At 44.4% G+C, this 13,897-nt stretch overlaps 1 protein-coding gene across 1 annotated transcript; it reads left to right on the plus strand.

The window, feature by feature from the left end:
• The first annotated feature begins 800 nt into the window (after positions 1-800).
• LOC114093895 (large ribosomal subunit protein eL43-like) lies at positions 801-5,198 on the plus strand. Its single transcript, XM_071619309.1, has 2 exons — positions 801-850; positions 4,745-5,198. The coding sequence occupies exons 1-2, from the start codon at positions 801-803 to the stop codon at positions 5,031-5,033; spliced, it is 339 nt and encodes a 112-aa protein (XP_071475410.1). The 3' UTR covers positions 5,034-5,198.
• The last annotated feature ends 8,699 nt before the right edge of the window (positions 5,199-13,897 follow it).

Below are 13,897 nucleotides of genomic sequence, written 5' to 3' on the forward strand. Positions count from 1 at the left end.
AGGATCAACACAGTATTACCCATGTCTTAAAGGACCAGAAACAAACAAAAAACATAGAGACAGAGAGGATCCCCAAATCATGGCCAACAGATGGTAACCTTTAAAACAGATCGGATAGGGGAAAAATCCCCCCCAACTTCCCAACTCCCACTTAACTGTCACTTCTACACTAGTGGTGTCACAGATGTCCCCACAAGGGGACCAGATGTTTCCACAAAGGGGAACCAGAAGTGTAGAATCAAGGGTCTCCATGTGCACACTGGGGGAACTTATCGAACGACCAAGGTGCTGCTACTTTACTGCAGTGTTTCCTTTATATCAAACTAGACCAAGATGAAGCAATCCTTATAGTGCAGGGAAGAAAGGCAGGAGTTCCCTGAAGCAAGGGGGCTTTGGGAGCTGCTGGGAGTCCCTCAGTCTCTCCCTTTACTCACAGGAATAGCTCCTCGGTTCGACCGAGGCACATTAGACCATCTCCTAACTTTCCAGTAGTCAACTCTCAAAGAGTTTGCCTTACACCCTCAGCATGGAAGTGCAGTTCCTTGGAGTGCCAGGCCTACCCAAGAAAGCGGAGCAGGGGTTACTCTCAGGTTCCATCTGTGTCATCAAATTTGTAACCAAAAGCCTGGTCCCTGTCCCCAATGCCAATTAATGCCAATTTAAGAATTGAACATGGTTTTGAGAAAAAGGGAAAAGAAGATTTACTGTTTTGCTAGCAAAGGAGAAACACGTGGGGGCGGGGTGGGGGGGACAGGGACTCCTGTCCCCAAAGGCTGTGACTCTCCCCATCAGGAGGGAACATGGAGGTTTTAAAGGAGCTCTTCAAGGGTTACATTCCAGGTGTACTCTGGTAGGGAGTCCCAGGGCACCCTGATGGTGTGTTAGAATTCACTTGTTAATTTGGGAGACATTCACTTCCCAGATCCTCAGCAGGCATCTCCTTCCTGTAGTGGGTGTGTTCAAGGGCAGTTAACTAGGGGAAGAAAAGAGGAAAAGAGAGCACTGTCTCCCTAATCTTATTAGGGCGGTGGAGAGGGGAGAAGAGAGGGGGGGAAATGTTATTTTAAAATATAAGCCATAGAGCAATGAGGGTTATATTCAGAAGATGAAGGGGCCACTGTTACAAGTTTATGTTGGCTGCTGTTATCTTACAAAAAAAAAGTAAGACTGGTGTTTGCCACAGGTAGCTAGTGTTTGACATAAGTTCTGCAAAGGCCTGAAGAGCCTCAAGAATCATAAAACCTCTGGGCATCAGCCATCACTCCACACTGATCAGCAAGCAGATGGCCATGGACAAGGGCCCCATGTCCTAGAGGCAGGCAGCTCGGTTGCTCTCTTCTGAAGTAGGACTATGATGGCCTTCACTGTTGCTGGCAGCACAGGTACCTGGAGTCTTCCTCCTTGATGTGCCACCAGCCTCTCCCCTCGGAGAATCCCCAGGGAGAACACTGCAGAGCTGCTGCATTCCACCAGCCTCTCTATTCCATTTCAATACCACAGAAGCTCTTCACTCTTGTACATACCACCATCTCTCTGAAACCATACTCTCCTCCCTCTCCCTCTCCCTCTCCCCCTCCCCCTCCCTCTCCCCCTCCCTCTCCCCCTCCCTCTCCCTCTCCCTCTCCCCCTCCCTCTCCCTCTCCCCCTCCCTCTCTCCCTCCCTCTTCCTCTTCCCCTCCCTCTCCCTCTAACCCTCCCTCTCCCCCTCCCTCTTCCTCTTCCCCTCCCTCTCCCTCTCCCCCTCCCTCTTCCTCTTCCCCTCCCTCTCCCTCTCCCCCTCCTTCCTTCCCTCTCCCCCTCCCTCTCCCTCTCCCCCTCCCTCTCCCCCCCCCTCCTTCCCTCTCCCCCTTCTGTTATGCTGGAATCGGGACCCCCAAAGACCACCAGAGACCCAAGATCAATGTAAACAGCAAAGAGGTGTTTATTGTGAACTAGCTCGGTCCTCCACGCGCACACACAGCAACTGGTGACGCTGAGAGGCCCTGAGCCCAGGGTTTGCAGCAGTTTTATACACTCTTTGGGGAAGACAGGAACTTCACATACATCATAGCATCTCTTAGCAAATCATCACACACCGCGGGAAAATCAAATAACAACTCTAAAACATGATTAGCACATTCACTGGCGGGAACAAGTTGGGTAGGGGTGATTGGTCAGTACAAAAGGGGTATTCATTTGAACTGATTGGCTTAAGCCAAGAGGGGTGTTCATGCTGAACTACATGGTTTCTCAACACCATAAACTACTGGGAGGGTCATCTGGCATCCCAGGTATTTCCCTGTCTCATGCTGATTGGTGGCTGCTAGGGGGTTGCTATGGATCCCCACCTAGCCTGACTGAGTCAGGGACACCTGGAGCAGCAGATCTCTCCAGTTATTTGTAGATAAACAACTTAGCAGGGTGGGAATGTGCCTAGGAGTGCTCTATGGGTCTTTCCAAGGACAAAGGTCTTCTCCCTTCCTTAGACAGGGTTTGCTCTGAGATAGAGGCTGGTTTTTCACTTCCTCCTTCCCTCCCTCTTCTTCTCCCCACCCTTCCTTCCTCCCTCCCTTCTTTGGAACCCCAGTTACAATCTCCTCCAAGAGAAAATGCCAAGCGATTTCTACAAAAGACAGGGGGTGTCCTCTGGCACCACAAGCCTCACCCATAGGTGAAAGTACAGTGCTAGCCAGCCCCCTTGGAATGAGGAGAAGGGGAAAGTGCTGGAAGAACACAAAAAACACTGGAGGAATTAACTTTTCCTGACACACAAGCAAAGTGCTAACTTGATGAGACGTACTAATACTTGTCAACACCCATCAGATCACACCAGCAATGACTGGTCACCCCATGTCTGTCTGGCTCACTAATGTATCCCCAAGGCCTAGCAGAGTTCCTGGCATATGCTAGACCTTTAATAAACATTATTCAATGAATAATTCATAATTTCCACAAAAGCATATTACAGAGTTTTCTAGCAACTCACACAAAGTTGGACACATAAATACATAGGGGACCTCCCATGTTTGTAGGTAAAAACTAAGCAGTCATTGGAGAAAAACAGAACCATTTCTTTTGCTGACAAGACAGTGAAATTTTTCCCAGTTTATTTTCATTTTTAAAAAATCTTCATTCTCTCCACTTTTCTATATTTTCAAAATCTCTATAACAAGCAGGTAGTCATGGCATTTGGGGAGAAACAACCTAAAGCATAATTTCCTCTATGTCCTCCCTTCCCTACTGCCTATTTTTCCTGTTAGTTTTGGAGTCGAAAAGATATATATGTTCCCCCAGACTATGGGCTCCTGTTAGGAGCTAGGAACCCCATTCGTAGAAAGTGAAAGAAAACAAAATCTAGGAAGTTGCTAATAGTGGTTAATTACCTTTTAAAATCCTTCTTGGAATTCATGGGTGGCCTGCAAATGAAGTTTAAGTTCCTTTTTGTTTACCCCAAGCTTCTGGGTAGGAGTAATTTTCATGCAATCTATTCAAATAGCTCCCATAAAACAAGCAGAATAAATGCCTTCAATAGGGAGATGTGGACACAGCGGACCTCCAGAGGAAGCAGGGAATCTGTACAGAAGTATAACGTTTAGGGCAGCATAGGTCAGCCCAGAGGGCTGTGTCTACTAGATAATCCAAGTGGGAGTTTGGATATGTGCCCATGAAGCTGTATCCCTAGAGGGAGTTCTTTTAGGGATGGGAACTCTGAGGGTTGTCACCATTGAAATGACTTCATGGGGAGGGGCATGGTGGTAAGTGAAAGTCCAAGGACCAGAATCCCACAGGAGAGATTTATTGTCAGTAGTATGGAGCAAACCAACAAGGCTGTCCCTTCGAGGAGAGCAGCAGCCTGTGGGCACTCACAGAGCATCTTTATAGCCCACAAGAGAAATTTCACAAGCATACTTAGGGGTTGTGTCATGGGCTGGGGTGGGGTTAACCTTTTAGCAGGCACATTCAGAATCAAGCCTGGGAGTCCCTAGATAAAATGGCTCCTAAATCAAAACTTAGGAGTCCCTAGATAAAAATGGCTCCCAACCTAAAATGGCAAAGCTGATGCCAATAGTAAGGATGGGCCTAAGGGGCTTGGCCAGCTCCCTTCCACCAGGAGGTCCTTAGAGAGCATCTAAGGGTTATACCTCTGAGGGGTTGGAGCAATTCCTTTCCATGAAGAAGAATGCAGTTACCAAGCCTGCCCACCTCGGCACTAACACACCAATACCCAATACCCCTCTGGAGCATTCTTCATTCTCCAGTGCCCTTCACATAAACAACTGTGTTAGTCAGATTTCCATTGCTGGAACAAAATGCCTGAGATAATCCATTTAAAAGAAGGAAAGGTTTATTTTGTTTTATGGTTTCGGAAGTTTCAACTGATGATCACTTGTCCTTGTTGCTTTGGGCCTGTGGCAACACAGTACCTCATGGCAGGAGAGTGTGGCAGAGGAGGCTGTTCACCTCATGGCAGCTAGGAAGCAACAAGATTGGGGTTGGGGAGAAGGGATCAGAGTCCCAATATCCCCTTTGAGGGCACAACCTCACTTCTTCCCACTAGACCGCAGCTCCTAAAGATTCCACCAACTCTTAAAAGCACCTTCCATAGGCTGGTGTTCAATCCTTTAGCACATGCACCCTTGTGGTTTAAGGTCTAAACCATAACAACGAGGAAGGAACTTACTCATGGAAATGCCTAGAAAGGGGGAGATGGACCTGGATCCGTATTTCAAAAACTTCAGTTCTCCTCTTCGGTCTCGGGCCTAAGTTGCAGCGACGTGGCTAAACGCACTAAGAAAGTCGGAATCGTCGGTAAATATGGGACCTGCTATGGTGCCTCCCTCCGGAAAATGGTGAAGAAAATTGAAATCAGCCAGCACGCCAAGTACACACGTTCCTTCTGTGGCAAAACCAAGATGAAGAGACGGGCTGTGGGGATCTGGCACTGTGGTTCCTGCATGAAAACAGTGGCTGGTGGTGCCTGGACCTACAACATCACTTCTGCCGTCACAATCAAGTCTGCAATCAGAAGGCTGAAGGAATTGAAAGACCAGTAGAAAGTTCTACCACATAGCAAAATTGTGGTTTGTTTGTAATTGTATTAACTGGATGTTCTGATGTGAATTGCATTAATGTTGTCCTTTCAAAAGATTTGTAAATTGAAGCCCTTCTAATTTGAATTGGAAATTTTTGCTGAGATGGGTTATTGTAATTCAGGTCTTTTTTCTTCAGTAGTCAGATGATAATGGCGTGAAACTAAGTCTTATGGCTTAGGTATATGCTCAGCTTTTTTGGTTTTTTTTAAAACACTGTTCAACTATTCCGAGATACATTGACATTGTACAAAATTTGTTTTAAAGGTAAAATATGCTAAAATACACAAAGGATATACATTAAAAAAAAAAAAAAAAAAAAAAAAAAAAAAAACTTCAGTTCTCACAATGTTGGTCCTTGAGTAAATAAATGGTTCCTCAATAAAATAGTCTGAAGAAAGGCTGCATACTATGCTGCCAAGGTGCCTAGAAGGGCTGCACTAAAAAAATCTACCGAACCACTTCCCAAATGGATGAGACCAAAGACTTCTTTGCCCCATTTTTTTAGTTCCCCCATAAACACCAACTAATACTTTATAGGAAATGAGCTCTTCTCTGAATATTGAGAAAGCTGGTTTAGGTGAATGGTCCCTTCAGACCACAGCAGCACCTAAAAGCATCATATACCAACCCCTACATCACCCACTACCCTCCTCTCCTCTTCACTCCTCTTCTCTTTCTCTTTTTTCTTCCCTCTGGTTCCTCCCACCCTTTACTTTTCTTCACTTGGGAGTTCCCTCTCATTTCCATCTTCCTCTTGCACACCTTTCTGGCAGTGCCCTGGTACTTCCAGGGCTCTCGTGGCACATCCAAGGGTCTGAGAGCCAAGGACTCACCACAGCTGCAATGGAACAGGTTTCCCCTCATACTGGGAGCCATCTAGAGATCCCTATCTCAGCAATTTGCCAATGTTCCAACAATGGCTCAATTAGCTGTATTTTACCCGCCTGCAGACTAATTGGCTCACATGACAGAGATGGAGAGCTAACTGTACCCATTAAATTGATCTGCTCTCCCTGATAATCCACCGTGTTTCCCACCCATTCTCAAGTTTCCACAAAACTTCCAAGAAAAAAGTGAAAGACCCAGACTTAAAGAAGGAGAATGGCTTCTCATTAGCCACCCCAGCTAGAAACCTACCTTTTCTCCTTGTCCTTCCCATAGGCACTGTCATCATGCCACTTCTGTGGCTGTGAATCCATCCACAAATTAATCAAATGCTCTGCATTATTCTCAGCCAATGGATTCACATTGCATTAATGTTTTAGTTTCTGCTTGTCCATGAAAATATTTGCTCCTTACTTCCAAAATACTTTAGCTGAGGATTTTGTTTGTTTACTTTAAAAAAAAAAAGTACATTTACAGTCTCCCCAAGACTTCTCAAATAATTACCAGACCGCCAATTCCAACACACAGTTTCATCATCTTCAAACATTGACTGCCCAGGTGGAAATCTATAGTCCCTCTCATACTGAAGAGCCTATTTTCCCTGAGTAATCTCTGCCCTGCTATTTTTATTCTAAATAATATTGATCTTTCTACTCTCCTCCAAAGCCCTTGCAGAGGGTCAATAATTTTGTAATAGAAACCTTTTATTAATGGATTCCCTCCTCATAGCTTAATTTTGTTAAGTTAAAAAAAAAAGAAAGAAAGACAGGAGAAAGAAAGCAACAGTTGACAAACTTTTATTTGTACCAAAAGTCAGGCCACCTGTGGAGTGGTTTTTAGGGAGTTGGGGGGTGCAGGATGAGTGGGCGGCACTATTGTAAACAAACTTCAACCAGCTGCCGGGGAGTTCTGAGTCACCCAGAACAAGCAGGATGTCCCACTAAGCTATAGATTGTTTGATTATACCCACAGCTGGGTGGCATCAAGCCTAAAAGTGACTGATACATCAGAGCCTAAGTCAGTCAGACAACTCTTAGCTGGCTGTCCCAGCAATGCTAAGGGCCTCCTCTGAGAAAGCCCACGTTGCTCTGGGAGAGGCTGTAGGCTGACACATCCTATGTACTTGACATGAGAAGGACTGTATTTTATCCCAAGATCAGTTGCTGCACAAAGAGATTAAATCAGTCTCATACAGAGGAACTGGTTTTCCCATGCTAACCCATGTCTGTAAAGAGCTGTCGAAAGTTCTTCAGAATGAAGCTAATCAGAATGAAAGTGCGACAGGAGAGATGGTACCCACAATCTCAGTGACCTGACCACAGGTGGAGTCAGAACCCAAGAGAAGGTCACAGCTAGACCCAGGGCAGGTGCTGCACAGAGGCTTCCATGCGTGCTACAAGCCCAGGCCTTTGTCACCACAGATGCAGGCTATGGCATGTTCTATAAAGACAGTAGTTAGGCAGAAGTGACAGCCAAAAGTGAGCAAAATCATCTTCAAATTTGCTTTTATCTTGACATTACGATATAAGCTAGCTAGCTCAATGATTAAGTAGAGAGAACATAAGATGGCTAAATCCACCGTTCGTCTCTTCCCAAACATTTATCCCTTTAACCTATTATTATGCCAGAAATTCCCTCAGCTGGGAAATGTTTAATATTAAGACTTCTAAAGACTATTAGCTTACCTGAGTGCGCGAGTGAGTGGCTGGCTGGCTGGATGGATGGATGGACAATGTGATAGATTGGAAGATAAAGGATAGAAGGGTGAATGAAGGCATGAGAAAATGCAGGAATGGAGAGAAATCAGGCTTAGATTCCAGAAAAAGTAGAACAAGGCAGAAGAACACAGGGGCTGGCAATGTAGCTCAGTGGTAGAGATTTTGCCTAGCATGTGCCAACTCCAGCACTGAAAAAAAAAAATGTAGAACACATATCACTCAAAGCAGGAGTAAGAAAGTAGGAAGAGAAAAACTGGAACAGGAGATGCTGCCAAATGGGACAGATTTTTGGAGAGGAATGGGTGGGGCTGCCACGATACTGGCAGAGAAGCAAAGAGATGAAAATCCTGGGAGAGGCAGAATCAAAATGAATACCCTCTTCACAGTTTTGACAGTGTCTTTTACAGTCAGAACCTCTTCCGCAAGCGCAGTCTTAAAACATCAACTGGTATCATTTTGTTCAGTCTTTCATTCAACTACAGCACTAATTTCTTCCCTTCTCCAACTTATGGAATATGAAGGAAAAGTTCCCAGAGGGATGCTTTCTGGTTCAGGGCTATTAGTGACTGGACTCTGAACGAACCTTTGGAGATGTCAGAGACTGTATTTTCCTCAAGGGTAGCCTGGGGCAGGAGGGAGCCTCCATCTTCAGCAGAGAGAGACCAGCATCCTCCAAACCTACAAATAGCTTCCAACTCCTCTGGGGCCCAGGACTTGGCTCTTCCTGACACTGCTTTGAGTCCTTCACTCCAAGAAGTACATTTCAAAACCCTACCACTTTGCTATTTATTTGACAGTAGAAAGATTTAGTAAATAGGTTCAAGATGTGGTCAAATGGCATCGAGGGGCAAGTCTGAATTTCCTTTTATGAGCTCCCCCTCTGTGAACAGAGTCAATCAGGAGTTGGAAAGTTAGCATATACAAGACACCGAATTTATCCCCAGCACTACAAAAAGAGTTGGTGAGCAACAACATCCTGCAAACCAAGGAAACTTCTGCATGCTCTAAGCTTCAACGCCTCCCCCAAATTATCCCTCAACCAATTAATCATAAAAGTCCTTTCCATGTATACAGGGTCTGCACCACACACATCAGTACTTAAGTCAACCACTGTCTCTGTTTCCTGTGAACTAAACTGTCTCCCACATCTTCCAGTCAATATCCCTGTGATGTCTGAAGGTTTAACACAATGAAAGGTCCTTAATAAATGTCTATTAAACTGGCATGATCACGCAATCAAGGTAGAACTGAACTTTGGCACAAATAATTTTGGAAAATAATTTGGCATGAGTCATCTAGCAGAGAATATGATTGTACACCAGTAATTATCCTTTCCACCTTTAAAATGAAACCCTGAATTTTAATGAGGCACATATCTGACCTATAGACTGCACTTTTGTAGGCTTCTTTCAGCTTAATATGTGACCATGTGAGTGTCCTGTCTGGTTCTTCAGGGAAGGCATAAGTATTCCCTTGCCACTTGCCAGTTTCCTTGATAGCTGGGACCTGCTAGGAGTGAATGCAGCCAATCTAGAGCAGCAGTAGGAGCTGGATATGCAGTCAGCCCTTGGGTCAGGACCCCTTGTTATGGTCTGTCCTGTGAAAGAGAAGTGAACTTCCTTCTATGTGAAGTCATTATATTGGGTGGGGGTGTCTCAATGTATTTTGGGCTTAACTTTCAGGAACTTAATCATATCCATTAATAAATAGTTTTAAAATATTCTTTGGCCAAGCAATTCCACTCTGGGGCATAATGATAAAGAAATATCATTTAATATCAACTAGCAACAACAATAATCAGTATAAAACTTAGACTATTACTTGTCATATAAAAACACAGCATCCTAGATAGGCATCGTGGCATACGCCTACAATCCCAGGAGTTTAGGAGGCTTAGACAGGAGGATTACGAGTTCAAAGCTGGCCTCAGCAACCGCAAGGCACTAAGCAACTCAGTGAGACCCTGTCTCTAAATAAAATACAAAATAGGGCTGGGGATGTGACTCAGTGTTCTAGTGCCCCTGAGTTCAATCCTTGTACCAAAAAAAAAAAAAAAAAACAGCATCCTAAATGCTGAACACTAGAGACATCCATGCCATCAGCACCACACACATGCCCTGCAGTTCTTACTACTTAGGAGCCTTAACTTTCTGCATTTCCTCTGCCAAACCACTGGCAGGCTAGAAATGTAGGGGTATCAACGCCTCCCCCAAATTATCCCTCAACCAATTAATCATAAAAGTAGGTGAATACAGAACATGCTTTGGGAAACATCTCCCCTCCCTGCTTCATTTTAGAGATCACAATACTGAGATGATGAATGACTTGCCCTTGGCCAGAAGTAGATCTAAAACTGGAGCCTCCTGCCTTTTTTCTACCACACCACACCACACTGCAGTACCAGGTAGGGCTTGAATAAAGCAATGCTGGAGGTTTTGTAGGATGCCTCAGAAAACAGCAAAGACCCCCAAAGGAGCCCAAAATCAAGAGAGGCATGAACAGCAAATTAAACTCAGTTACATTCAGAATGGAGAAAATTAATTGCTGATTCAGCTGTGGGCCTATAGAGCTTTTGTTTCTACTAATCATAGTTAAAAACCACAGGTTCAGGCTTCTGCTTCTCTGTAAAACTCTGTTCAAGTCACTGGACTTTGGGAAATTTTTTTTCTAGAAAGATCTGCTGGTAAAATTCAACCTTGCTAATCAGGAGTCCATCTTCTGGGGATAGAGTCAATGAGACACTATCTCTGACTGATCTTTCAGCTTTAACAACCTCACAGAAGTCCCCTGCAAGGAAGGAGGGTTCCCTTCTCCTAGCCTGGTCCAGCTATATATTAGTTTGCTTTCTTGAGCTGGTTTCTTGTCACTGGGTGGCAAATACACTGTTTACATTTACCCTCCCCTTGGTGCTTTCTGTTGAGGTTCCTCTTCTCTATCTCATCTCCTCTGTTGCAATTCACGACTGGGGAAGGAAACACGTCAAAGAGAGAGCAGCTCTCCTGCCTTTAATTGGCCTCTGCTCTTTGGGCACAAATGCTGGGCTGGTGCTAAGGTGGAAGCTGGGCCTCAGAGAGTGGGAGACAGGCCAAACCCAAACACCAAACCGCCACCGGCAGGTGTCTGTCTCATCTCATTGCCTGAGTTCTGCTGTGTTTATATTTAGAGATTTAGAGAGCTGTGCTCTCCACATCTTGCCTAAAAAGTCCACTTTCAGAGCATCAAGAAACCCATTTGATCAGATAAGGGAGACCCACTTAGGGAATTCAAGCTCAGTGATTTCTCTTAAGCAAGGAAAAATAAAATAACAGCAAAGAGCTCTCCTGTGTGTTTTTTTTTTTTTGTTTGTTTGTTTTTGTTTTTTCTAACAACAAAGTCAGAAGAAAATATCCCTAACCAGCTGTGTATTTAATAAAAAGGTGTCAACTTTACAGAATTGCACCTTGGGCTGTCTTCACTTCCTTAAAGGTTGTTTCTCCTTTTAAAGAACACAGAGTGGCCCTGTCACCCAGTTTCATCTTCAGATGCCTCAACATCCAGGATTTTAAGAGGTAGCAAAAAAATAGGAGTGATGGATGAATGAATAAATAAAATGGGGCATATGTATACAATGAACCATTCAGGCTGGGCAATTTAGCAATACACTGTCTCAAAATAAAAGGGGCTGGGAGGGGAGGTAGCTCAGTGGTAGAGCACCCTTGGGCTCCATCCCTAGGACCACACACAGAAAAGGGGGAAGTGAACCTTGAAAATATAAAATACTATTAAACAATAAAAACAAGGCATAAAAGGTCACAAAAGGTCACAGATTATATGACATATCCAGAATAGTTAAATACACAGAGACAGAAAGTTAGATGAGTGGTTCCCAGGGGCTATAGGAGGAGAGAATAGGAAGAGACTGTTTGTTAGGTATGAGATTTCTTTTTCAAGTAACAAAAACACTTGGGACCTAGATAGAAGTTGCACAGCATTGTGAATCTACCAAATGTCAACTGAATCATACTTGTTTGTTTGTTTTTGTTTGTTGGTTTACAGTACTAGGGATTGAACCCAGGGGTGCTCTACCACTGACTTACATCTCACCCCTTCTCATTTTTCATATTGAGACAGGGCCTCACTAATTTGCCCAGGCTAGCTGTGACTTGTGATCCTCCTGCCTCAGCCTCCCAGTCTCTGGGATTACAGGCATGCCCCACTGTACCTAGCTTCCTACACTTTGAGTTTGTGTCATGAGTGTTCTAGCAAAACATAAAAACATATAAAGAATATTAAAAAAATAAAGTGACAAATCAGGCAGCTACTTTCTCCCTGTAGACGAGCTGGACCTGACTGGATGTTTTCAAAATAATTCATAAAAATTTCCAATTTAACAGAACATGCCTCCGTAAGAAAGGTAAGGCGTACTCAAGCTTCTGTTAATGTCTGACCAGAAACCTCAGACAAGTTCAGAGCAGCCTCACTTGGAGGGAGCCGAGGATCATTTGTCTGGGTTATATCAGCTCTTGACCCAGAACTGAAACTGCCCTGAGAACTGGTATCAGAGTGTGAGCGGGGGAAGTCTTTGAATAACTCCTTCCTCCCACAGTGCTTCTCTCTGAAGTGCTCTCAGGTCAGGTCTGGTTTGTGAGCTGGCCTCAGTCTGGAAGACCTAGTTAACACAACTTGAGAGAATTGCCTGCTGGGCCTCCTGGAGACGTTCATCCTGGTTGGGAGTATGACTGAGGACAGTAGGTGGGCAGGGGAGGGGGTAGGTAATATGAGTTGAGACAGAGGACAAAGATTTTTGGCTTAAACTGCTCCTGATCCTCAGGAGCTAGTGTTCTAACCAGGGCTTTGAGAAGTTCCTCCTTTTTGAATGCAACTGGGTAGGTTTTACCAGTCTGGTTGGTCCATACCCTGGATCCCACCCCTTCCTCTTCCTGAATCCCCTGGGCTCAGGGATTGTTGCTCTGTGGCCTTTCCCATGCACTCCTATGTTGATGTGTGAGGTGGGAAGTGTACACCAGACCCAAAGCTAAGGGTCACCCACCTCCTGGCTATTCTGTGTCTTTGCTTCCGATAGAACCATTATCTCCTGAACTCACCCGTAGGTTTTATCAGCTCAGGACTATCAGTACAACGCCTGAATTAGAATTTCAGGCTTTATAATGGAGATTGGACTTCTCATCAACCATCTCTCTGACCTCCCCACTGGATTTCTCTGTCCCACTGAGGGCAGAACCTGGGTCTTGTAAAAAGTTCTCCTTTTCACTGCACCCAGCACACAGTAGACCCAGAAAGTTCATTGCTAAATGATTAAATGAGTGAAATTCAGAAACTGAGTTCATAGAAAGCACTGGAAAAGGCATGAAGAATGAGCATGAGAGGACACCCTGATCTATTAGAAAGGCCAAAGAGAGAGCGGCTGTGCAATAGGGCAGATGCCAGAAAACAGGTTTATGTCAAAAGTTCTGGTAGCATAGATGAGAGAAGAGTGACTCTGGGAAGGGCTGGACTCATAGAATGGGGGAAGACGGAGTTGGGAACCAGAGAGGAGAGCCAAATATGGACCTGAAGGATGAGGAGGATTTTGTGCAGAACAAGAGGGATGGAGGTCATTTTATAAACAACTCAGTCATCAATTTCCCATCCACTGAGTCCTTTAGGCAGGTGGCTTTTCATTTGTTTCCATTTCATCAGCTTTCTGCCCTTTATTTTTCTCTTTGAAATGTTCAAGTGACTTTCTCCAATGGGTATTTTATTATCCCCATGGTTTAAATGATTAGAAAAAAAAAATAAAAGAAAGTTAAATGGGATCTTCATTCTAAATATACATTTTTTTTTATTGTTGGTTGTTCAAAACATTACATAGTTCTTGATATATCATCTTTCACACTTTGCTTCAAGTGGGTTATGAACTCCCATTTTTAGCCCATATACAGATTGCAGAATCACATCAATTACACATCCATTGATTTACATATTGCCATACTAGTGACTGTCGTGTTCTGCTACCTTTCCTATCCTCTACTATCCCCCCTCCCCTCCCCTCCCCTCCCCTCTTCTCTCTCTACCCCCTCTACTGTCATTCATTTCTCCCCCTTGTATTATTTTTCCCTTTCCCCTCATTTCCTCTTGTATGTTCTTTTGTATAACCCTGAGGGTCTCCTTCCATTTCCATGCAATTTCCCTTCTCTCTCCCTTTCCCTCCCACCTCTCATCTCTGTTTAATGTTAATCTTCT

Source organism: Marmota flaviventris, chromosome 11 (assembly GCF_047511675.1).
Source record: "Marmota flaviventris isolate mMarFla1 chromosome 11, mMarFla1.hap1, whole genome shotgun sequence".
NCBI lineage: Eukaryota > Metazoa > Chordata > Mammalia > Rodentia > Sciuridae > Marmota > Marmota flaviventris.

Coding starts and splice junctions, on each gene's coding strand:
- LOC114093895 (XM_071619309.1), top strand. CDS start 801: ATGGAGGTTTTAAAGGAGCTCTTCAAGGGTTACATTCCAGGTGTACTC. Junction 851..4,744: donor TACATTCCAGGTGTACTCTG/GTAGGGAGTCCC, acceptor CTCGGGCCTAAG/TTGCAGCGACGTGGCTAAAC.